The following is a 24,892-nucleotide window of genomic DNA, read 5'->3' on the forward strand; positions in this document are numbered from 1 at the left end:
TAATGAACATGTAAAGGATCTGTGATCTGACCAACACAGAATATCTCACTATAGAAACTTCTATAAATATATATCCCAACCCCTCGGCAATGCAGTAGATTCTAAGATGTGGTCTGTGGCACAGAGAGATTTCATAACATGGAGGGTCAGAAGCAGAATATAAACCCAGATCTTGAATCTAGCATTTTTCTCCACTATGCAATACTGCTTCTATACTTCCAAATATGCTGAGGAAAAAAATCCATAAATTTAATAATCCAGAATATATCATAACTTAATGTTTCCTATTCAAGATATTTTCTAAATCGGTAAGAGTAGTCTCATAATCTCAGGTTCCATTCACATAAAGTTGTAGTTCCAAATGTTCTAAGCACAAGAGGGAATTCTATTTCCAAAATTAATCCTCACATTCTATCCCACAAGCTCCTGACTGTTAGGGATAAAACCGAAGTAGATTTCATACTATGCCATCATTGCATATGAAGTGAAATTTTATAGTCATTTTCCCCAAGTTGTAACATGTCCTACTATTGTTAAGTATTAAGTATTACTCTTAGAATACAAAATACCATCAAATTCAATGCCAATTTCTGTTGTTTTATCTAAAAGAAAATTTATAAAAAGGAGGTTAACAAGAGAACACTGAAATTTAGAAAATCTAAATTATTTAATAGTACTTTGGGTAAATAAAATTTTATGACAATAAATGCATACTTTTTGATAGGATATACTTTCAACTGTGTGGGCATCTTCCTGATTTCTCAGTACTTTCTGTGTATCCATATTGAGAACATGAAGTTGCCGGATCAGCTCTGCCTGCTGTGCTGTGTGTTCCTGGTTTTGTTGGTAAAAATTCTGCAGCTCCTGCAACTCTTTCCTGTGCAAAAGAAAGCAATGGAGAAAACATTAATAAAAATCATCTCAGTTAAATAACTGTGTTCACTTAACATTATAAATTGAATTTCTATTTTTCATTTATAGTTTAGTATGAACTATCTTATACATGAGAAAAATATGCAAAATATTTACTATACATCAAATATACCAATAAAATAGATAAAATCTCTAAAAATCACTTTTATCAATACTCATATAATACTTATCAATTTTCTTCCTTTTATAGTTTGTTATATAAAAGTCCTGGATTTCTACCTTCTTAATACAATTAATTTAATCTTTCAGTATCAGGAATTGAATTGAATTGATGCCAATAGTTGAACAATGCCAAAACATAATCACCAAGAAAATCTTTGTCTTCTTCCCTCACCCTTTGCTTCCCATTCGGTGCTATACCCTTCATGGTATATATGTAATGTTGCCTAATTAACCTATTCCCAATGTGAGTAGACTCTGACTTTTCCATCCTCCTCTACTGCCTCTGTGTCTATTCTACCTCTGCATCTCATTTATATAACATAATTATTATTTTACTTAACTCTGCCCAAATCTTTATTTTGAGCCACCTTATTGCTGATGTAAAACTTAAAATTGATATTTTTATAATGTCCAGCCTAGTTATCTGGAGGGCATCAGGATCAATTAGAGTCAGGATCAATCAAAGTCCTTGGTCTTCAGGGGGGAAAGTGAAGGAGGCCACACGGCTTGCCAAAGATGATTCTGAACTCTCGAGTCCAGAGCCTGAATTCTCTCTCCTCCTCATGCTGGTACAGAGTGACTCTGACCCTCTCCCTCAGCCCTCCAATCCTTGCCTACAATTATCTCACCACCACACATTCAGCAAGCACCAATGGTGAGGAGAGTCATTACATCATCATCTCATCTAAATATATGTATATAGAACCATTATCTCACATTGAATCGGTAATTAGCCTTAAATGCTCTGCTGTCTGATTCAAGTATACCTTTTCAGAGTTTCATCCCTCTATACATTTCCACATAAAAAACATAAACAATTTGTCCATGTTAAGTTTTTGAAATTGATCTTTAATATTGATTCCTATTTGTTAAATTTTCAATTGAGCTCAGGTTTCACTGAAAGAAAGACCTGAAAATATGCAAGTTCATAGAATATTCATTTTTTCTCATTCAATATTATGAATAATTTTGCTGGATATGGTATTTTTAGTCACAAGCCTAGTTCTTTTGATTGGTTGTACATATGATTCCAGGACCTGCAGTCTTTTATTGCAGTGGTTAATAAGTTCTGTAAAATTCTAATTGTAGTTCCAGCATATTAAATTGTTTATTTCTTGTTTCTTAAAAAATTTTCTCTTTGATCTGGCGGTTTTTTAATTTGGCAATAATATTCCTGTATTTTCTACAAGGATCTTGTTGAGGTGGTGATCAGTGGATTTTTTCCTATTTCTACTTTCCTCTCATGTTCTATCACTCCAGGACAATTTTCTTGGATTATTTCTTGCGTTATTGTGTCAAGGTTCTTTTTTTGGTCACAATTTTCAGGCAATCCAATTATTCTTTTATTTTCTCTTGATCTGTTCTCCAGATCTGTCATTTTTCTTATGTTTAACATTCTGTTCTACTTTTTCATATTTTAAAATTTGTTTTGTTATTTCTTAGTCTCTCTTAGTTTCGCTGGCTTTCCCTTGCCCAATTCTAATTTTCAAAGAGTTACTTTCATCTTTGACACTCTGTATCTCCTTTTCTAGTTGGTTAACTTTTTTCTTGTTTTTCTTGGATGTTTTTTATCTTTTAATTTTATTAGTTTTTCCTCAATGTCTCTCATTTGATTTTTAAATTCTTTTTTTGAGTTCTATAAATTATCTGGGCCAGAAGCCATTTAACATTACTCTTTAAATAGAAGAAGTAAAATTGAACCCTCATCTTCCTTGTTCCCTCCTCTGAAATTGAACCCTCATCTTCCCTGTTCCCACAGTAAGTTTCTATGGTTAAGGTCTTTCTTCATTGCTGATTCATTTTTTTAAAAGAAATATTAGTGTAAGCATTTCTAATTGTTAGATGGGGGAATGGTACCTCTATCTTCACTTCAGCTCTCCTCTTTGACCTGGAACTCCAAACCAAGAGCGTCCCCTTCTTGAAAGTGCCAGCAGCCAGCAGCTGCCCCACTGACTCAGCACTTCCAACACGATGGCTCCTTCTCCCCTGTGGTGGCTCTGCAAACAGAGCTAGACCTGGCATTCCTTATCAGCAAAAAGTTCCTCAATCTTTTTGATTGACTCAGACCCCTGAGTCCACATGAAGTCCTGGAGGTGACAGCTTCTGTGGTTCCTGCTCAGGATCCAGACACACCCAGCTTATCCCAGGGCTTCCCACATGGTGTTTCTATAGAGATAGAAGGTGTTTGCACTTGCATGAGTTAATTCCCAGCCTGGTCTTTCTTCAGATCTTCTTGAGTTGTATCAGAAGGACTCCTTTTCTGCCTCAAGTTTTCTTGATTTTTCACCACTCTATGTTTGCCCTGAGGTGCAAATTTGTTCTGTTTGTGGGGAAAATCTGAAGAGCTTGAAATTTACCAACCTACTCCACCATCTTGCCTTTAACATTTCTGCAAAAACTGCTAGTGCTTGTACTATGCTGAGGTAGCCTTTGAAAATCCAGTCAACTTTACTCAAGAATAAAACACTGTTAAGTCTTATTTACAGAGTCTTTAATTATTTTGAGTGCACTTATTAGCAAGGTTTAGTGCAAAAAAAAAAAAAAAAAAAGATAAAAAGTAAAGCAAGTGTCAAGCTTTTAAAATAGCATCAAGGATCACATGACATGCTTACCACAATATATAACTATCCAAACAATCATGCAACCTTATAGAAGAGAAGAAAATATCAAATGGATTGAAAGCTTGCAGAAATCAATCTACTTTGTCAATGAAATTGGCTAAACTCTTCCAAACAGGATGAAATACGAAACATGGCTCAATCCTACAACCTGCAACTAATAGCAAGCATAATTTCTTATCTCCCAAATGATAAATAAAAATCTATAGGATATTTTATCTATCGTAATTATTAAAGAGTGTCAAAAGGTTTTGGTTTAATTGGGATAGGTTTTTTAATGAGTCAGATGGGGGAAAAAGTGATTTCCCAATTTTAAGTAAGTAAAGCTTCAACAAAGAAAAAATTGGGGAAAAAAGTGATCTTGTTCTGTATGAGGACATTAGAAAGTGGAAAATGTAACATATAAAAGGAGAATCATTGAATCATACTATTATATATGAATCTTTGCTCAGAGAAAAAAGATTGGACGCTTAGGGAAACAGCTCCTTGCCCTACACGCAATATTGATATGGACCCAAATGTGATATCAAATGAAATATAATCTAGTAAGTGGTAGAAGGAGAACAGAATAGTAACGGTTGATAATTCTCTATTGAGGACGACTCAAGCAGCTGTTTGTCAACCTAACAATAATAATAAATAAGAAAAAGGCCTACTGTTTTATACTGAATATGTGTGTGTGTGTGTATACACACACACACACACACACACACATATACAGGGTTTACTAAATGTTTACAGAAATGCACAAAATATGAGCAACAAGGAAGATAAGCTAGATATACAAAGAATAAAAGGATTTAACCTCACAGTTATGACTAAAGGCAATGGTGGGATGAGAGCCAATAAATAAAATCTAGTTCTACAAAGAATTATCTTATTTAAAAAAGCATCATGGATATTATAATATTGGTATACCAAAAAATATATTCATGAACTATCCAAAAACTCACTCTTTGAGCCAACAATACAACTATTAAGTCTCTACCTTCAAGGAGATCAAATAAAGAAGGATGTATAATGTATGTATGTTAAATATGTATGTTTATGTATAAAATGTATAAAATATTTATAGTAACTTTATTCATAATGGCCTAAAACTAAAAGTATGACCATCTATTGGAAAAGTATTAAACAAATTATGATATATAAATGTAATGAGATATTACTGTAAGGTAAAAAAAAATTGACAGAATGGACAATTTCAAAAGAAACTTCCATTAACTGAAAGAGTGAAATGAAAAATATAAAATGTATTCACTGATAACATTGTGGAAGAAAAAAATTCTGAAAGACAAAATTCTGATCAATGCAATGATAAACAAAGACTCTAGAAGAAAGAAAATGGCAGAGAATTAATTAAAAGTAAAATATAGAATAACAACAGGAGAATTTTTTTTACTGAACTCTTCAGATTGGTTATGGAGGTTTTATTTTGCTTTTTAAAAATTATTTACCAAGGAAAGGAAGAAGGCAGTGGAAGGGAGAGATGATAAATGCTTATGAAAATAAAGAGAAAAGAATAATTGAAAATATATTACTATGAAAGAAAGTATACACACACAAACACATATACACACAAACACAATCACACACAAAAGGTAGATCATTGAAACAGAGTAGAAATACAATACACAGTTGTAAATGATTATAGTGACCCTGAGTTTGACAAATGTAACGGTTTAAGCTTTTGAGTAAGAATTCATTATTTGGTTAAAAAAATTTATTGAGAAAACTGAAAAGCAGTCTGGCAGAAATTGGGATAGAACATTATTTATGTTACACCATTTACCAAGATAAGGTCATAAAGGATATATGAATTAAATATAAAAGGAGATATTACAAGAAAATCAGAACAACATGGATTACATTAGCTACCAAATTTATGGATAGAAGAACAATTTATGAACAAAAAGGAAAGAAAGCTTTGTGAGACGGAAAATGGATAATTTTGATTAGATTAAATTTAAAAGGTTTTATACAAATAAAACCAATGTAGTCAAGATCAGAAAAAAGCAGATAATTGGGGGGAAGGAGGTTTATAGACACGCCTTTAGAATAAGATCTTATATCTCAAATATATAAAGAAGCTGGTCACATTTATAAGAATTAGAAGTCATTCCTCAACTCCTCAACATTCCTCAATGGGCAAAGGATATGTATAGGTAGTTATGAACAGAAGATGAAATCAAAGCTATCAGTAATCATATTAAAATGCTCTAAATCATTAATAACTGGAGAAATGCAAATTAAAACAACTTTGAAATATCATTTTATGTCTATCAGGTTGGCTAAAATGATACAAAGGAAAAGCAACAAATGCAGGGGAAGGAATGTGGAAAAAGTGGTACACTAATTCACTATTAGTAGAACTATGAACTGATCCAACCATTTTGGAGAGCAATCTGAATTTAATCCCAAAGAGTTAAAAACAAAACAAAACAAAAAAAAAAAAAAAAAAAAAAAAACACTATGCATCCTTTGATCCAGAAATGACTATTAGTTCTGTTTCCCAAGATGATTAAGGTTAAAGAGGAAGAACAGGTATGTTCTAAAATATTTATAGCAGCTCTCTTTGAAGTAGCAAAAAACAATTGGAAATTGAGGGGATGCACTGGGGCACAACTAAACAAGCTGTGGCATATGATTGAGATAGAATACTGTACTATAGCAAATGATGAGCAAGTTGATTTTAGAAAAACATGGAAAGACTTGAATGACATAATGAAGAGTGAAATAATAGAACCAAGACAACATTGTACACAATAAAAGCAATATGATTCTAAGAATGTCTTTGAACAATTAAGTCAGTCTGAGTATTATAAATACTCAAATCAATTACAAAGAACCTATGAATGAAAATATTATCCACATTGAGAAAAAGATAAATAGAAGTATGTACACTATAGTTTTACATATATGCGTGTGCACAGACACACACACACACACACACACACACATATAAACATACTTTTTTATCTAATGATAGCCTTCTCTAGAATGGGGTGGAAAGAGGGGAAAAATAGCTGCACAACTGAGAATAAAAATATATTATGTTATGATGTATACATGGAAATATTTTTTTATTTTTATTTAAGTTCAAAATGAATTTTAAAATTTAAGAAAATAAGCAATATTAGATTCTGAGTTTTTAAACTAGGATCTGTATGCTTGGGGTGTTGTTTAATAATATTATAACAATTTCAACATAATTTGTTTCTTTTGTAACTTTATATACTTTGTTTTCTAAATTTTGTAAAATGTTATTTTAAAACTTCCATAGACTTCACTAGCCCCTCAAAGAGACTAAAAAATTTAAAATTCCTGTCCCTGAAGACAAGGGGGAAAAGATTCAGTATTTTGGAATTGGATCACAAACCTAAAACTGGTATTTATATATATATACATATATATATATAATATACACATATGGCATTTATGTTATATAGATATTTATATTACAATATACATATATTATAATATTATATATTGTATTAATATTATATAATATTAATATTATATATTATACAGCACTGATTAAGGGATGTCAATAGACCCTCAATTATCCAAGTATTTGAAGGAGTATATCAAAATAGAGACTTAAGTTCAAGATTTTACAAATAATAATTTCATTCTTCAAAATAAAGGAGGCTCAACAAGAACCAGACTATTTTGAACTTGATTCTCTTCAGGTTCAAAGCAACTGGTTACTAGGATGGGAAACAATGGTGCTAAAGGACAATAAAAATGCCAGGGGACAGCACAGAATATAGGGAATACAAATGGTAAGAATTGGAAGAACAAAGAAGATAGTGACAGAGTAAAAGGTAAGGCTTAATTGTTGGAAAAGAGTTGATGACTGACATTTTTTCTATGTCATATGAGCAACCAAGCAACCAGTGAGAGGGAAAGGACATCCCATATGGATTCTGCTTTGACTGATGGCAGGGGTAGAAAATTGAGAAAACAAAAGACAATGGAAGAAGAGGACTCCTGAGAATAGCAATAGGATGTTTTCTTCTTTTCTTATTACCAATATTATTATAACTGCAGGATTCGAATTCTATTTGCAATGCCTTCCATCAGCTTAGAAGAAAATACCCTTTAAGAATTTTTAGCCAGTTATGGTAGTACATAAGATAACATATCAATTTCATCTATACAACTAAAGCAATCTTCTAAGAAAAATTATATCTTTAAAAGCAAACTTTAACATAATAAAAAAATTAATTTCCTAGAAATTCAATTAAAACCAGAAAATCATTTTAAAAATAAATAAAAGCAAAAAAGAAAACTTTTAAAAGAAAGTGTTCATTGTTATGGCCAGTTATATTTTTATGCAAGTATTTTCACTAGGATTGGAGAAAAATTCAAAGAAGTCTCTCTCCTTTGAGATATTTTAGATACAAATCATTTGCTTCATGTAGATTTAAGAATAACTCATACAAAATGAGCAAGAAATAAGAACCACTATGACAATTCTGCAGTTGTCTTTTTTCAATATACTGATATTTTTGTTCATGAAAATTTAGTTATCAATTAGTGTAATATATGTAATTATCATTGTGATAAAAGAGTCAATATTTTAAGGCTAAGATTTGTAAACTCATGCATTATTTTAGTTTGTCAGTATGGATGTCAGATGTGTTGGCATAATCATAAAGTAATGGTATCTTCCAGCTATGTGAACAACCTCACACTCAATTATTACAGTCTTCTAAGGTTGAAAGCATACTGTAACACAATTTTAACATCAATTAATGAAGATAGAATTCTTGGAGATATAAACCTTCTCATCTTAATGCATTTTATCTACAGTATTAAAATTAGTCAAATTTCCCAAGTGGCATTTAATTTCTCCTTCTTAATAGGAAGGAAAGGCTCAAGAGTAACATGTCAAGATTAATTCATAGTTTAAGATACTAACTTATGTGATAGTCTGAAAATGGACATACAAACTCCACCTTATAAAATGGAATATAATTTATGCTAAATACCAGTAGTCAGGATTGATATAATACATTCACAAATTATTTAAATAACACACCATTCAAAAAACCCAAAACAAACTCAAGGGAGGTAATGTGTTGAAATAATAGAAATAACTATAGCAATCATAGTCAGAGCAAAACAAAACAAACACCTTAAAAATATTATTTCTTAGACTTGGCTCTTTTCAACAATGAGATGATTCAGGACAATTCCAATAATCTGTGACAGAGAGAACCAGCTTCATTCAGAGAAAGGACTTTGGGGACTGAATATGGATCATAACAGTGTTTTCATCTTTTATTGTTGCTGTTTGCTTCCCTGTGTTTTTCTTTTTCATTTTATCCCCTTTTGACCTGATTTTTTCTTGTTCAGCATGATAAATGTAGAAATATGTATAGAAGAATTGCAAGTGTTTAAACTATATTTGATTACTTGCTGTCTGGGGGGGTGAGGAAGGAAAGAAGAAAAAATTTAGAAAACAAGATTTTGCAAGGATGAATGTTGAAAACTATCTTTGTATGCATTTTGAAAATAAAAAGCTATTATTATTTTTTAAATATTTTTTAAAAATATTACCCCTTTTTATCCTCACAAGGGAGACCTGAATTAAGTGACTTGCCCAAGGTCACACAGGTATAGAGGGCTGAAACTCTGAAAAGGTATAACACAGCAGCGAATTTAAGGCTAATTACCTATTCAATGTGAGATAATGGTTCTATATACATATATTTAGATGAGATGGTGATATGATTTGTGCCTGCTGAATGTGTTGTGATGAGCTAATCGTAGGCAAGAATTGGAGGGCTGAGGGAGAGGGGCAGAGTCTCTCTGTTACAGCACCCTGAGGAGGGGAGACTTCAGGCTCCACCATCCAGGTTCCATCTTTGGCAAGCTACATGGCAGTTTGGAGGCCTCCTTTACTTCTCCCTCTAAGGACTTTGATGTTCCTGACTCTGACTGATCCTGAGGCCTTCCAGGGAGCTAGCCCAGACATTATACACAAGTAATAAGTGACTGCATCGATAAAAGAAGTCAAGTCTCAAATGGATGTTCCTGTATGGGTGAGATTACCTGCTAAAGACGGGTAAACTGTTCATCCTGACACAGTGCCTGCTTCAACTGTTGAAGATGCCAAAAGGAGAAGGAACGATGGTGGTAGCAGTCAGAAACTCATATTATTTATTCGGGGGAATGCTATGTCAGGGGCTCCAATTATTAGTGGAACTAGTCAGTTACCGAAATCCTCAATCATAATGGGTATCACTATAAAGAAAATTTTTACGAAGGCATGGGCTGTAATGATAACATGCCACTTAACGGGAACACCTATATTTGGAGTCAGAAGATCTGGGTTCAAAGCCAAGCTTTATCAATTATGACATGCATGACACTGACTAAATTACTTAATCTCCTTGGTCCTCAAATCATCCAGTTTGGTCCATCCTTGGTCCATCAAATCAAGGTCCTTTGTCCAAAGGACTTGCAACATTCCTTCCAATTATAAAATAGAAACGGATGCACATGTCTGACATGAAATGAAGCAATGTACTTATTCTATCAATTAGTCTTGAAGTAAAATATCTTTAAGGATGCAAAATCCCTACCCTTTATTCTGTAAATAGTAAAGGAAATGTGAAATTATTCAGGTCATTCTGTGGAATAGAGAAAGAATGATACTGCTTACTATACTTGTTCTCATCTTTATGATCCCTATCACACAAAAGTATAAAATGAGCCTTTAAATAATAAGATGAATAGTTTGAGTTAAAACAACAACTCTTGAATTTTGAGTTGGCTTTATTATATTTGAAGATTTTTTTTCTTTTCTGAATCAGGGATTTATTTTAAATCTTAAGAGTCCTAACTCTTATCTAATGATATTTAATATTGAAACAGCAGATCCTTGACATTTTAATAAGTTATACTCATAATTTACTGTGCTCATTATCTCAGTTGACTAGAGCATGGCATTAACTAACAAGGCTAAAGTTGTGGCTTTAATCCCTTTCCAATTCAGTTAATTTCACTCCCCTATCTAGTCATAGAGTATACCCCTTCCCTAGCTAATTGTCTTGAAAATGAATGCGAAGGTCAAAAGAGGAAAGAAAATCCCACTACTAAGAAATATACATGTATATGGTACATTGACTATCATTATTCACCAAAGCTTCATATATAAAAGAAAGCAAATTTAAAATAGAATCAAGTCTTTCTTTTGGATTCTAAAACCTCATGGTCATAATCTCCTTGTGGGATATTACTGGTAGTAATAATACAAAATGTCTTTAAATTTATAAATTTCAAAACTAAAATTATAAACTAGAACTACATAAAAATAAGAATAAACAAATTAAACAAGAAACATTACAGGAATATTAAAAATATGGAAGTCGCAGATGTACCACAGTAAAAAATGAACAGGTGTGGAGATAGTTCTTATGATAGCCCTGAGTAAAGAATTTAAGTAGATCAGTAAGGTATATCTACCCCTTGATGCACACAAAATGTATTTTTAACATATTTTAATTCAATAATTTTATTATATAGCCTTATAATCAAAGTATATTTTAAAAAATTAAATCCGAGTTTTAGTTTGAGATTCTTCACTATAGACTGTCACCAGATATAACATGCCTCCGCAGAAGACTGCTTTAGAGAATCTGAAGTGTATGACATATTATCTTTCCCATTAAAATGACAATTTTTAAAAAATAAAAAAAAATAATTCCTGAAATACTGGCCATGAAAACTGCCAAAACATATAAAAATTACTAGTGTTATTAATACTAAAAAAAAAAAATCTATTGACATATCTTTCCTCTAATAAAACAAATCACAACCCATCCATGATATATATAGGTTCAAATTTTGACTCAGGTACTTAATATGTATGACCCTGCTAAAGATTTCTTCATATATAAAATGGAGTGGGATTCACTGGCCTCTTAAGTCATATCTGGGCCTTAAAACTATGATCTTATCTATTTGTGCTGAGCTACACAGTGCAGGCAGCCAGCCCTATGTATATGAGCACACAATCTTAGAAATGGTTAAATCAAAAAAAGAAAAAAACAAAAATTCCATCATAACTAGAATTTTAAATTTTTTTATTTTTGATTCTAAAAACAAGGCTAGATTTCATTTCATTCAAATGGATTCAATTTCTAATCAGAACACCAGCATACAAAACACACATGCCAAATGTTAAAAACAACTTCAGTACCTAATTGTAAAGAGAGAAGGTGTCATGGAAAGCAGAGAGCCAGAGTTGAGTGCAAGTTTCATGCCCTTAACAACTCTCTAAGACTATAAAAGATACAGATATAGACATAAAAATATAAATACACATGTACATAGTTACATATGTGTATGAAAATTATGATATAGATGTAGGCAGATATATAATCACACTTGTATATATTTACATGCATGTGTACATACACATATAGCTATATATGTATGTGTATGTATAAAGCAATGTTTAGAGTGCATTCCTAGAGTCTAGAAGACTCATCTTCCTGACTTCAAATCTGGCCTCAGTGACCTACTAGCTATATTGACCTTGGACAAGTCACTTAATCCCATTTGACTCAGTTTCCTCATCGATAAAATGAGCTAGAAATGAAAATGGCAAATCACTCCAGTATCTTTGCCAAGAAAACCCCAAATGGGAATACAGTGTTAGAAATTTTTGAAATGACTGAACAACTATCTACCGATGTATGTGTATATGTATGTGATTGTATATACACACGTATACACACATTGACAAATAGATGATAGATAGACAGACAGACATAGATATAGATATATAATCAGTGATCTTATGTGGGAGAGGAAGCTTCTATACCAAGAGTTCCTTATGCTAATGAAATCATATGTCTAGTAGCACACTAATTTGCTTTGCTTGAGTATACTTATTTGTAGGTCACTGGAGAGTGATGAGTAAAAGTACTTATAAAATAGTGACAGTTCAGAAAAAGAACCATGGATATTGAATGTAAATCAACACATGATATGTTCATGTCTTGTTTTTTTTTTTTCTCTCCCCTGTTTTTTCCCTTTTGTTTTGATTTCTCTCTCCCAACATGATCATAAAGCAATGTGTGCTAAAATAAATGAATAAAAATACTAACAGTGGTGCTGAAATGGACAAAAGACTGGCCCCCTAGGGCATCCCTGGGTCAAGGGGCCTCAAGCTTGTAGGAAAATGTTGCTTAAACTAAATTAAGGGAAGTGTTTTTACAAAGTGCTTGCTCAACTATGTTCAGACAGAATGCTTGCCTAACAATGTCAGACATCCTGTAAGCCCCCTATTTTTCCCCTTGTAAGCGGAAAGTTGAGTCACTGTAACCGCAACATTGAACAAGGATGCTTATAAGCCTGTCTCTACTTCTGTTCGGGATGGTACTCTACTGAGAGTCTGTCCCAGCCAGTAAATAAACACTCTCTAAATTACAAACACCTTGGCTGTCCAGAATCTTATTGTGTGGGCTATCTCACTTGGAGGTTCCACTGAGATAAGCCTTTGGTTCAGTCTGACGGCCAGTCCCTCTCCCTGGAGGGCGAAAAAGGTTATAGATCCTAGGGGGTGGCCACTGAGAGACATTCCTCGGCCCCAGTTTCCAGAAATCTCTTTCTGCGGACCAGGAGAGTAAGACCCAAATTTTTTAATTTGGTTCAAAATTGGCAAAGATCATCCTAAAAGCCAGTTCTGGTTAATAAGATTTTGAGGGGCCCCTGCAGCTGTCTAACTATCCTGCAGCCACCTGTCTGGTCTGGTGAGTACTCCTGTTTCTGTAGCAAGTGGGTTAAGCTGGATGCAGAGCTAAATGCCCTTGTTGGCCTCCACAGGATGCCATGTGATGTCCTGATCTAATCTGGTTCCCTCATAATATGTGTTCCATGTTCTGTCTGCATGTGATTTGTCTGTCTGTTCTGTTGGCTGTGGTCCTTGCCCTATGTGTCCTGTGTGATTGTTTGTCTGCTGGTTTGCATAAACAGAATAGATTTTTTTTCCTATTCTACCTATTAATATAAAAATAACATTTTAGGATATCAATCACTTCATGTTATCCTCCTAACAATTTAGGAAAGTTGCCTTTTTTTTTTTAAGCAGTTAAGGGTAAGTGACTTGCAGAGTTCATACAACTGGTATCTAAGGCTGGATTTGAATTCAGGTCCTCCTGGTTTCAGGGTCCCATTATCTGCATTTCACAGATAAGGAAACTGAAGGAAGACAGAGGTTGACTTGCACAGTGTCAAAACTTGAGATCTCTCTGATTCTTAAATCCAGTGTTCCCTTCACTACAACATCTAGTTGCCTGTTGGGACAAGATCTTTCTGAAAGACTGTTACTTATTTTTCTCTAGAGGGCTGGTTTGCCTGTCAGAATAGCACTGAAATAAAAGGCTGCATATTTATTTTTTACAATGCTTACAAAGAAGATACCTGTTATTGTAAGGGTTAGAACAAGTAACTTAGAGTATTCCTTTCAATAAAGAGATTTGGTGATCCTATTGATGTAAATTGTGTCCCCTTTAACCTTTGGGGGACTCTGAAACTGTGTCCCCTTTAATCTGGGGGGAGGTTGATTCGGAGTCTCAAGCTCTCCCCTGGGAAAAGCACCCTTTTCACAGACTACACCCTTTCCAATTAAGTGGGCTCATTCAATGGGAGATCTTGACCAGTCAGAAGGCTAAATCAAATGTGACTAAACTCCGAATCTTCACAGACGTCCTAAGACCTTGCCCACTGTTGAAAATATTTTCTTCTCAGTGTAACCCACCTTTTCTATATTCCTTGCCCACTAAGAAGTCTGTCTTCTTAACAAACTGGCTTCTAAGTGTTAATAAACTATCCTTTGCCACATCCTTGTGCCTGTGTTCACTGGAGTTTGCAAATTCTTTCCCAAAATCTGCCACTGACCAAGGGGATCCTATTTCTGTTAGAGGATCTTCTTCTCTCTATTCTCACACCTCATCATTTGCACCTCATCACTACGACCTTTAAAAGTCCTAGCAAAATTGTACAATATTTCAGAGTCTGATTCTTTTTGTACAGCAAAATAACAGTTTGGTCATGTATACTTAATTGTGTATCTAATTTATATTTTAATATATTTAGCATCTACTGGTCATCCTGCCATCTGGGGGAGGGGGTGGGGAGTAAGAGGGGAAAAATTGGAACAAGAGGTTTGGCAACTGTCAATGCTATAAAGTTACCCATACATATAACCTGTAAATAAAAGGCTATTAAATAAAAAGAAAGAAAGAAAAAAGACAAAAAAAAAAGTCCTAGCAAATACTTGAAAACAAAAATATTTAATGTTTTTGTTATTTCTTTCAACTCAGATAAAAAGAAATAAATACTTGTTAAAGAAATGGTAGACAATTATATTCAATTCAACAGATTAAATATGGGCCTTTAGATGGATATTTTTGCTCTTTTTTTTTTTTTTTTTTTTTTTTAGTATGGATCTGTGGTTTCTTAGAGTAAGGACTTATAAGTAAATATGTATCATATATAATATTAGTAAATTTCCACTTCCAAGGCAAATCAACAACTATTAGCCAAGTTATAGTCAGAAAGTCTCACAGGACACTAAAGAAGTGAAGTGAATTGTCCAAAACTACACAGCCCATATATATCAGGCAAGACTATATTCTTATACCAAACTGCCCCTCATAAATCAATTAAAAGGACAAAAAAACCTAAAATGAACAAAATTTTGTATAAATAATACAATTGGTTTAAAATTGATATCCTGCATAAAAATAAACATTATTTAACTAAATAGTATTTAATTCTTTTAATTACAAATCAATAAATCAGTAATCATCTCTTCCTATATATCTTCAATCTCATTCTCCATAAAGATCTTCAATCATTCCATCTCTCAATACCTTCTCTGGCCTTTACTTCTGTTCAGACTTCACTTCTCTTTTTTTTTTTTTTTTTCAAGAATAGCCTTACATTTAGTCAATTATTCTCAACTTTAAAATTCCTAAGACCATTCAACCTTTATTAACACTCAGCTGCAGCATACTCTCATCACTTATATGATAAATCTCTTTATTCTTTACTGATTGTCTAAATCACTCTCCTCAAAACTTTCCAATATCAACCCTTTTCTTCTCATTTCTTCTCAAGCCTCCCACATATTCTACTATTCCCTCTCGCAGTATTACTAACAGCAGTATTACCTCTTAATTTATTAATACTAGAAGTCACCAAAAATCTCTCTTTTTACTCCTCTTCATTTCAAAATTCTTTAACTCATGCTTTCTTCCCCTTTCCTTCAGTCTCTAACAATGAGGTGGCCCTTCTTTATGTACCCTTTATCCCATCTACTTCAGTATTTTTCACAGGATTTAATCCCAATTATTTCTTTTCTCTTCCTAATTTTCAATCTCTTGACTGTCTCCTTGTCCTATCTCCTTTCAAATATGCCCATCTCAGTTCATTCTTTAAAAAAAAATTTACTAGACTCTTCTATCCTATACTTCCCTTTCTCACCAAAACTCTTTATTTTTTTTTGTTTATTTAATTTATTTAATATTTTTCCCCCAGTTACATTCAACAAAAAAAATTAATTTCTTTTTAAAATATTTGATTTCTAGGTTCTCTCCCTTATCCCCATCCACAATTAAGAAACCACATGTGAGGTTATGCAAAACATTTGCATAAAAGTCAAATCGTAAAAGAAAACATAGATCTCCCACCCTAATGAAAACAAAAACCCTCAAGAAAAATTAAGTTAAAAAAGAAAAAGAGATATAAAAAGCAATAGAGTATGTTCCAATCTATACTGAGACTCGATCAGTTCCTTCTGTGGCTATGGATAGGATTTTTCATCATAAATCCTTCAGAGTAGATGTGGATGATTATACTACTGAGAATAACAAAGTCATTAACATCCCAGAATACTGCTATTACCTTGTATACAATACATTTCACTTTGTGCTAGGAGGACTTTTCAGGTTTGTTTGTTTTTTTCCTGAAAGCATCCTGCACATCATTTCTCAAAGAACAATAATATTTCATCACAAGCACATACCACAGTTTATTGAGCCATTCCCCAATAGAGGGAATTCCCTCAATTTCCAATTTTTCCCCTGAGAAGAGATCAGCAAAATTCTTTTTTTTTAATTCTTTTTTATTTTGAAAAAAATTTCTTTACAACATTATCCCTTGCACTCACTTCTGTTCCAACTTTATCCCTCCCTCCTTCAACCCCCTCCCCCAGATGGCAAGCAGTCCTATACATATTGAATATGTAACAGTACATCCTAAATACAATATATGTGTGCAGAACCAAACAGTTCTCTTATTGCCCAGGAAGAATTGGATTCAGAAGGTAAAAATAGCCCAGGAAGGAAAACAAAAATGCAAACAGTTTACACTCACTTCCCAGTGTTCTTTCTTTGGGTATAGCTGCTTCTGTCCATCACTGATCAATTGGAACTGAGTAAGACCTTCTCTTTGTTGAAGAAATCCAGTTCTCTCAGAATACATCCTCATACAGTATCATTGTTGAAGTATATAATGATATCCTGGTTCTTCTCATTTCACTTAGCATCAGTTCATGTAAGTCTCTCCAAGCCTCTCTGTATTCATCCTGCTGGTCATTTCTTACAGAACAATAATATTCCATAACATTTATATACCACAATTTACCCAACCATTCTCCAATTGATGGGCATCCATTTATTTTCCAGTTTCTAGCCACTACAAACAGGGCTGCCACAAACATTTTGGCACATACAGGTCCCTTTCCCTTCTTTAGTATCTCTTTGGGGTATAAGCCCAGTAGTAGCACTGCTGGATCAAAGGGAATGCACAGTTTGATAACTTTTTGAGCATAATTCCAGATTGCTATCCAGAATGGTTGGATTCATTCACAACTCCACCAACAATGCATCAGTGTCCCAGTTTTCCCGCATCCCCTCCAACATTCATCATTATTTTTTCCTGTCATCTTAGCCAATCTGACAGGTATATAGTGGTATCTCAATTATCTTAATTTGCATTTCTCTGATCAATAGTGATTTGGAACACTTTTTCATATGAGTGGAAATAGTTTCAATTTCATCATCTGAAAATTGTCTGTTCATATCCTTTGACCATTTATCAATTGGAGAATGGCTTGATTTCTTATAAATTAGAGTCAATTCTCTATATATTTTGGAAATGAGGCCTTTATCAGAACCTTTAACTGTGAAGATGTTTTCCCAGTTTGTTGCTTCCCTTCTAATCTCGTTTGCATTAGTTTTGTTTGTACAATGGCTTTTTAATTTGATGTAATCAAAATTTTCTATTTTGTGATCAGTAATGATCTCTAGTTCATCTTTGGTCACAAATTCCTTCCTCCTCCACAAGTCTGAGAGATAAACTATCCTATGTTCCTCTAATTTATTTGTAATCTCATTCTTTATGCCTCAATCATGGACCATTTTGATCTTATCTTGGTATATGGTATTAAGTGTGGGTCCATGCCTAATTTCTGCCATACTAATTTCCAGTTTTCCCAGCAGTTTTTGTCAAATAATGAGTTCTTATCCCAAAAGTTAGGATCTTTGGGTTTGTCAAACACTAGATTACTATAGATATTGACTATTTTGTCTTGTGAACCTAACATATTCCACTGATCAACTAATCTATTTATAGTTTTGGTGACTGCTGCTTTATAATATAGTTTTAGATCAGGTACAGCTAGGCTACCTTCATTTGATTTTTTTTTCATTAATTCCCTTGAAATTCTCTAACTTTTGTTCTTCCATATGAATTTTTTTTTCTAGATCATTAAAATATTTTCTTGGGAGTCTGATTGATATAGCACTAATAAATAGATTAGTTTAGGGAGTATTGTCATCTTTATTATATTCGCTTGGCCTATCCAAGAGCACTTAATATTTTTCTAATTATTGAAATCTGTAATTTTGCTTATATAATTCCTGGCTTTCCTTTGGCAGTTTCCCAAATATTTTATGCTATCGACAGTTATTTTGAATGGAATTTCTCTTTGTATCTCTTGCTGTTGGATTTTGTTGGCGATGTATAAAAATGCTGAGGATTTATGTGGATTTATTTTGTATCCTGCAACTTTGCTAAACTTGTAGATTATATCTAATAGCTTTTTTAATAGAATCTCTGGGGTTCTCTAAGTATACCATCATATCATCTGCAAAGAGTGATAATTTGGTTTCCTCATTACCTACTGTAATTCCTTTAATTTCTTTTTCATCTCTTATTGCTGAAGCTAGCGTTTCTAATACAATATTGAATAGTAATGGTGAAAGTAGGCAATCCTTGTTTCACTGCTGATTTTACTGGGAATGGTTCCAGTTTATCACCATTACATATGATGCTTATTGATGGTCTTAAAAATTGACAATTTTAAGGTAAAGTCCATTTATTCCTATACTCTCTAGTGTTTTTAATAGGAATGAGTATTGGATTTTATCAAATGCTTTTTCTGCATCTACTGAGATGATCATATGGTTTTTGTTAATTTGGTTATTGATATAGTCAATTAAGCTAATAGTTTTCCTAACGTTGAACCAGCCCTGCATTCCTGGTATAAATTCTACTTGGTCATGGTGTATTTTCCTGGAGATGATTTTCTGTAGTCTTTTTGCTAAGATTTTATTTAAGATTTTTACATTGATGTTCATTAGGGAGATTGTTCTATAATTTTCTTTCTCTGTTTTCAACCTACCTGGTTTAGGTATCAGTACCATGTCTGTGTTATAAAAGGAATTTGGTAAGAGTCCTTCATTCCCTATTTTTTCACATAGTTTATATAGAATTGGAGTTAATTGTTCTTTAAATGTTTGGTAGAATTCACATGTAAATCCATCTGGTCCTCGGGATTTTTTCTTAGGGAGTTGATTAATAGCTTGTTCTATTTCTTTTTCTGAAATGGGACTATTTAAGCAATTTACTTCCTCCTCTGTTAATCTGGGAAGCCTATATTTTTTGGAGGTAGTCATCCATCTCACTTAGGTTATCAAATTTATTGGCATAAAATTGGGCAAAGTAACTCATTATTATTGTTCTAATTTCTTCTTCATTGGTGGAAAGTTCCCCCTTTTCATTTTTAAGACTAACAATTTTATTTTCCTCTTTCCTTTTTCTAATCAGATTTACCAAAGGTTTATTTTATTGGTTTTTTCATAAAACCAACTCTTAGTTTTATTAATTCAATAGTTTTTTTATTTTCAATATTATGAATTTCTCCTTTTAATTTTAGAATTTCAAGCTTAGTATTTGATTGGGGATTTTTAATTTGATCTTTTTCTAGCTTTTTAAGTTGTAAGCACAGTTCATTGATCTTCTCTTTCTCTATTTTATTCTCTAAACATATAAGCCTCTAAACATATAAAATTTTTCCTTATTACTGCTTTGGCTGCATCCCACAAATTTTGGTATGATGTCTCATCGTTGTCATTATCTTGAGTGAAATTATTAACTGCGTCTATAATTTGCTTTTTCACCCAATCATTCTTTAAGAAGAGATTATTTAGTTTCCAATTACTTTTTGGTCTGTTTACCCCTAACGTTTTGTTGAATGTAACTTTTATTGCATCGTGATCTAAAAAGAAAGCATTTACTATTTCTGCCTTCCTGCATTTAATTTTGAGGTCTTTATGTCCTAATATATGGTCAATTTTTGTACAGGTTATATGAACTGCTGAGAAGAAAGTATACTCCTTTCTGTCACCATTCAGTTTTCTCCAAAGATCTATCATATCTAATTTTTCTAATATTCTATTTACCGCTTTAATTTCTTTCTTATTTGTTTTGTGGCTTGATTTCTCTAATTCTGAGAGTGCAAGATTGAGATCTCCCTGTATTATAGTTTTGCTGTCTATTTCTTCTTGCAACTCTCTTAACTTCTCCATTAGGAAGTTAGATGCTATGCCACTTGGTGCATATATGTTTAATATTGATATAGCTTCATTGTCTATAGTACCATTTAGCAAAATATAGTTTCCTTCCTTATCTCTTTTGATTTTTTGCTTTTGCTTGATCTGAGATAAGGATGGCTACTCCTGCTTTCTTGACTTCACCTGAAGCATAATAGATTCTGCTCCAGCCTTTTACCTTTACCCTGTATGTATCTCCCTGTTTTAAATGTGTTTCCTGTAAACAGCATATATTGTAGGGTTCTGACTTTTGATCCAGTCTCTTATCCGCCTCTGCTTTATGGGAGAGTTCATCCCATTCACATTTACGGTTAAAATTCCTAATTCTGTATTTCCTGCCATCTTAATATCCCCAAATTATGGTTTTTTTTCTTGCCCCCCTTCTCCCTTCCCTAGTATTAAACTTATGGGTCCCACTTGTGTCACGCAGCTCTCCCTCTTTAGGATCCCTCTCTCCTCCCTTGGAATCCCTTCCCCTTTCTTGTACCCTTCCCTTATTACTCTTTTTCCTTTTCCCTTTTCCTCTCCCAATTTTTAATGAGGTGAGAGAAGATTCTTTGTAACACAAACAAGTCAATTATTTCCTCTTTGAGCCAACTCTGATGAGAGTAAGATTCACACAATGTTCCTCCCTCCCTCCAAGTTCCTTCAGACATGATAGGTTTCCTTTGCCTCATCGTGGGATGTAGTTTCCTTCTTTTTATCTCCCTTTTTCCCTTTTTCTGACTTTATCCCCTTTCCATTTCTACTTCCCTTTTTTTTATGTTATATCAGTAAAATCAAATTATACATCTGATTTTTATGTATATCCACAACAGAAATACAGTTCTCAAGAGTTCCTTTTACCTTTTTCTACTTCTCTTGAGTCCTGTGGTTTGAGATCAAATTTATTTAAATCTGGTTTTTTCCTTAGAAACAAATGGAATTCCTCTGTTTCATTAAATGTCCATCTTATTCCATGAAAAAAATGCTCAGCTTAGCTGGTAGTTTATTCTTGGCTGCAATCCAAGTTCTTTTGCCTTTCGGAATATCAGATTCGAGGCCCTTTGATCTTTTAATGTTGAGACAACCAGATCTTGAGTGACCCTTATTGGGGCTCCTCGGTATTTGAATTGTTTTTTTCCTGGCTGCTTGTAATATTTTTTCTTTAGTCTGAAAATTCTGAAATTTGGCCACAATATTCCTTGGAGTTTTTATTTTAGGCTCTTTTTCAGAAGTTGTTCGATGAATTCTTTCAACGCCTATTTTAGCTTCTGTTTCTATTACTTCTGGGCAGTTCTCTTTGATGATTTCCTGTATAATACTATCTAAGGTCTTTTTTTCATCAAAATTTTCGGGTAGTCCAATGATCCTCAGGTTATCTCTCCTAGATCTAATTTCCAGGTCTGTTGTTTTTCCAAGTAAATATTTGACATTTTTTTTCCAAACTTTCATTTTTTAGGTTTTGCTTGACTGATTCTTGATGGCTCAATGAATCAGTCATTTCTATTTGTTCAGTTCTGATTTTTAGTGAGTTATTTTCTTCAGTAGCTTTTTTTACTTCTTTTTGCATATGTCCAATTGAGTTTTTAAATGAGTTGTTTTGCTCTATGAAATTTTTTTCCATTCCACTAATTTTTTTTTTTGAGTGAGTTATTTTCTTTTTCCAATTCACAAATTCTGTGTCCCTGCCTTCTTGGGAGTGTTTTACCTTTTCCAATTCACATTTCAGGAAGTTGTTGCTCTCTTGCATAGATTCTCTTTCTTTCCCCATTTTTCTTCTAGTTCTCTTTTAAGGTTTTTAATAGATAATAATTTATTTTATTTTATTTTATTTTTTATTTTTTATTTATTATTTTATTATTATAATAATAATATTATTATTATAATTATTTAATAAAAAGGAGAGTCTTTTGTATTGGGGACCAACAATTGTCTGGAGACTGTCTGCTATTAGTTTCCTCAGGATTGGAAAAACTGCTCTCTTTCTGTATAGAAGCTATCAATCGTCCTTTTGATTTTTTATATTCATTTTTTTAAAGCCTGTAGGGTCTACCTTTAGGGCCAGGAGGTTACCAGTTTCCTCTGCAGAGCAGTGAAAGGTGTATGGAAGGGTAGCTGTCCTACCAACTGGCTACAAAGAGTAGTGAAGTACAGGAGTGCTCTGGGAAAGAGTTCCCCACCAGGAAGTAACTCAGGCCTGCAGGGCTGAGCTGGGAAAGTACTCTGCAAAGAACTCTGCTGTGCAGGTTAACGACTGCCCTGGAGCTAGATGCTGAGCAATGAAAGTTTCACTACCCCAAGTCAAATCCTGCCCTAGGGCTGTGGATATTAGTGGCTGAGCAGTGAAGAGCCCTGCAGGGACCTGAAGTGTCCCTGCTCAGGGAAGCACAGTCTTGCTGGGGAAGTTCTATTGCCCCAGGCCGAGCCCTGCACTGTGCAAATTAGAGGCCCGGTTGTGCCCCCCTGCTGTGCAGATTTGTACCTGCCCCCCACAAAAGCCCCACACTGCTGGATGTGGCTGCAGGGCCTGCCTGAGTCTGCCTGAGTCACTTCCGGTTTTGAGTGGTTACAGCCAGATCTTGTTAGGTTCTGGCGTTTTTTAGAGAGTACCCTCTGTTTTAGGTTTTAATTTCTCTGCCAGTTTACTACTTTGAAATCAAGGTAGAGCAGTTAGCCTATATCAGGGTCATCTCTATAATTTCTCTAGCCACAGAGATCAACCCCGCCCCTGATCTGCTCAGGACTCTCCCTGCCTGTGCTAGTCTGTTCCTGGCCCCTCAGGACAAACCTTTCCTGGTGATCTTTCAGATTATCTTCAGCTGGTAAGTTGTGTGTTTCTAATGTTCATGAATTTTAGCAGTCAAGCCCTATTTTTGAGGCTGAATTTAATAGTTGATTGTGAGGGGATGAGAGGAGCTTAGAAAGTCCCGTGTGCCTTCTCCGCCATCTTGGCTCCACTCTTTAATCAGCAAAATTTTAAGAAAAAAATATCTAAGCTTGTTTGCCTCCACTTTCTTTTCTTTCAATCACTCAGTCCTTTGCACTCTGGATTCTGACTTCATAATATGAATGAACCTGCTTTCTCTAATATTATCAATAATTACCATTGCCAAATCTGTCTTTTACATTCTTCATCCTTCTTAATCTATTGCTTTTGACACTATTAACTATCCTTCCTCCTTCTCTGCATATTCAACACACTAAACTCTTTTAATTTCCCTCTTAACATTTTTTAACCACTTATTTCTAAATATTTTTGGTTGGTCCATCATCAAATTCACATAATCTAATTGTGGGTCACCTAATTCCCAAACCTCTGTCCTAGGCCCTACATTCTTCTTTTGTTTTAAGTTCTCCCCCTCTCTCTCCCTCTCCTTTCTGTCTGTCTCTTTCCCTCCCTCCTTCCTTCCCTCTTTCCTTCCCCTCCTCTCTCTTCTCCCCTTCTCCCCCTCTTTCTTTCTCTCTCTCCCTGTCTCCCCTTCTTCCTATGCTTCTCTCTTTCTATCTCTCTCCCTCTTCCTCCCTCCCTCAGTGATCTCTTTCACTTCCATCCAAAACTTCATATCCAGTTTCCTTCTATACCAAGCTCCAGATCTGCCTAGTGGACATTTCAAACTATGTATCCCAAAGACCTCTCAAACTTAACATATGCAAAACAGAAATCATCCTTTAACTCCAACCTACTCTATTTTCACACTTCCCTAATTCTGTCAAAAGCAACACCTTTTAAGGTCCCTCAAGTTTGTAACTTTGGTATTATCTTCAACTCCCCACTCTTCCTTATACCACACATCCAATAAGTTACTATATCTCCAAATCTTCTAATTCCTCAATATCTCTTTCATCCCACTCCTTTCAATTTGCATAAATACCAACTACTTTCAAAACCTTATCTTCTCCCACCATGATAGTTCATGTTCCACTATGTAACCAAATTGATACAAAGGGGAGAATTAAAGGTAACACTGAGAATTCAAACATAGATGATGCCTGGAAAAAATGTTCATATCTAGAGGTCAAAAGAGTGTGGAAGGAGTGGGTAAAACACAGGGAACATGATTAGAAACTATGTGTTGGAGAAGGTAAGATTGAGCAAACACCGAAACATTCTTGTATAGATATACCAAACAGAATTTGAAAGGCAGATACAGATTTTGAGAGAAATGGATGGTATACCAGTTGAAGTTAAATATGATTACTGAAGCCATGGATTAGATAAAATTGCCAAATGATTTCCAAAAAAGAGGAAGGGGGGTAAAGAACAGAACTTTGAAG

General features: G+C 33.8%; 1 protein-coding gene across 3 annotated transcripts in view; it reads right to left on the minus strand.

The window, feature by feature from the left end:
• Positions 1-24,892, minus strand: part of CNTLN (centlein) — a 429,193-nt gene that overhangs the window by 275,000 nt on the left and 129,301 nt on the right. For all 3 annotated transcript variants that reach the window (XM_031961486.1, XM_031961482.1, XM_031961489.1), the window contains exon 7: positions 715-877. In XM_031961486.1, coding sequence (XP_031817346.1) covers positions 715-877 — 163 coding nt within the window. The remainder of the gene's footprint in view (positions 1-714; positions 878-24,892) is intronic.

The sequence above is a fragment of the Sarcophilus harrisii genome, chromosome 1, assembly GCF_902635505.1.
Source record: "Sarcophilus harrisii chromosome 1, mSarHar1.11, whole genome shotgun sequence".
NCBI lineage: Eukaryota > Metazoa > Chordata > Mammalia > Dasyuromorphia > Dasyuridae > Sarcophilus > Sarcophilus harrisii.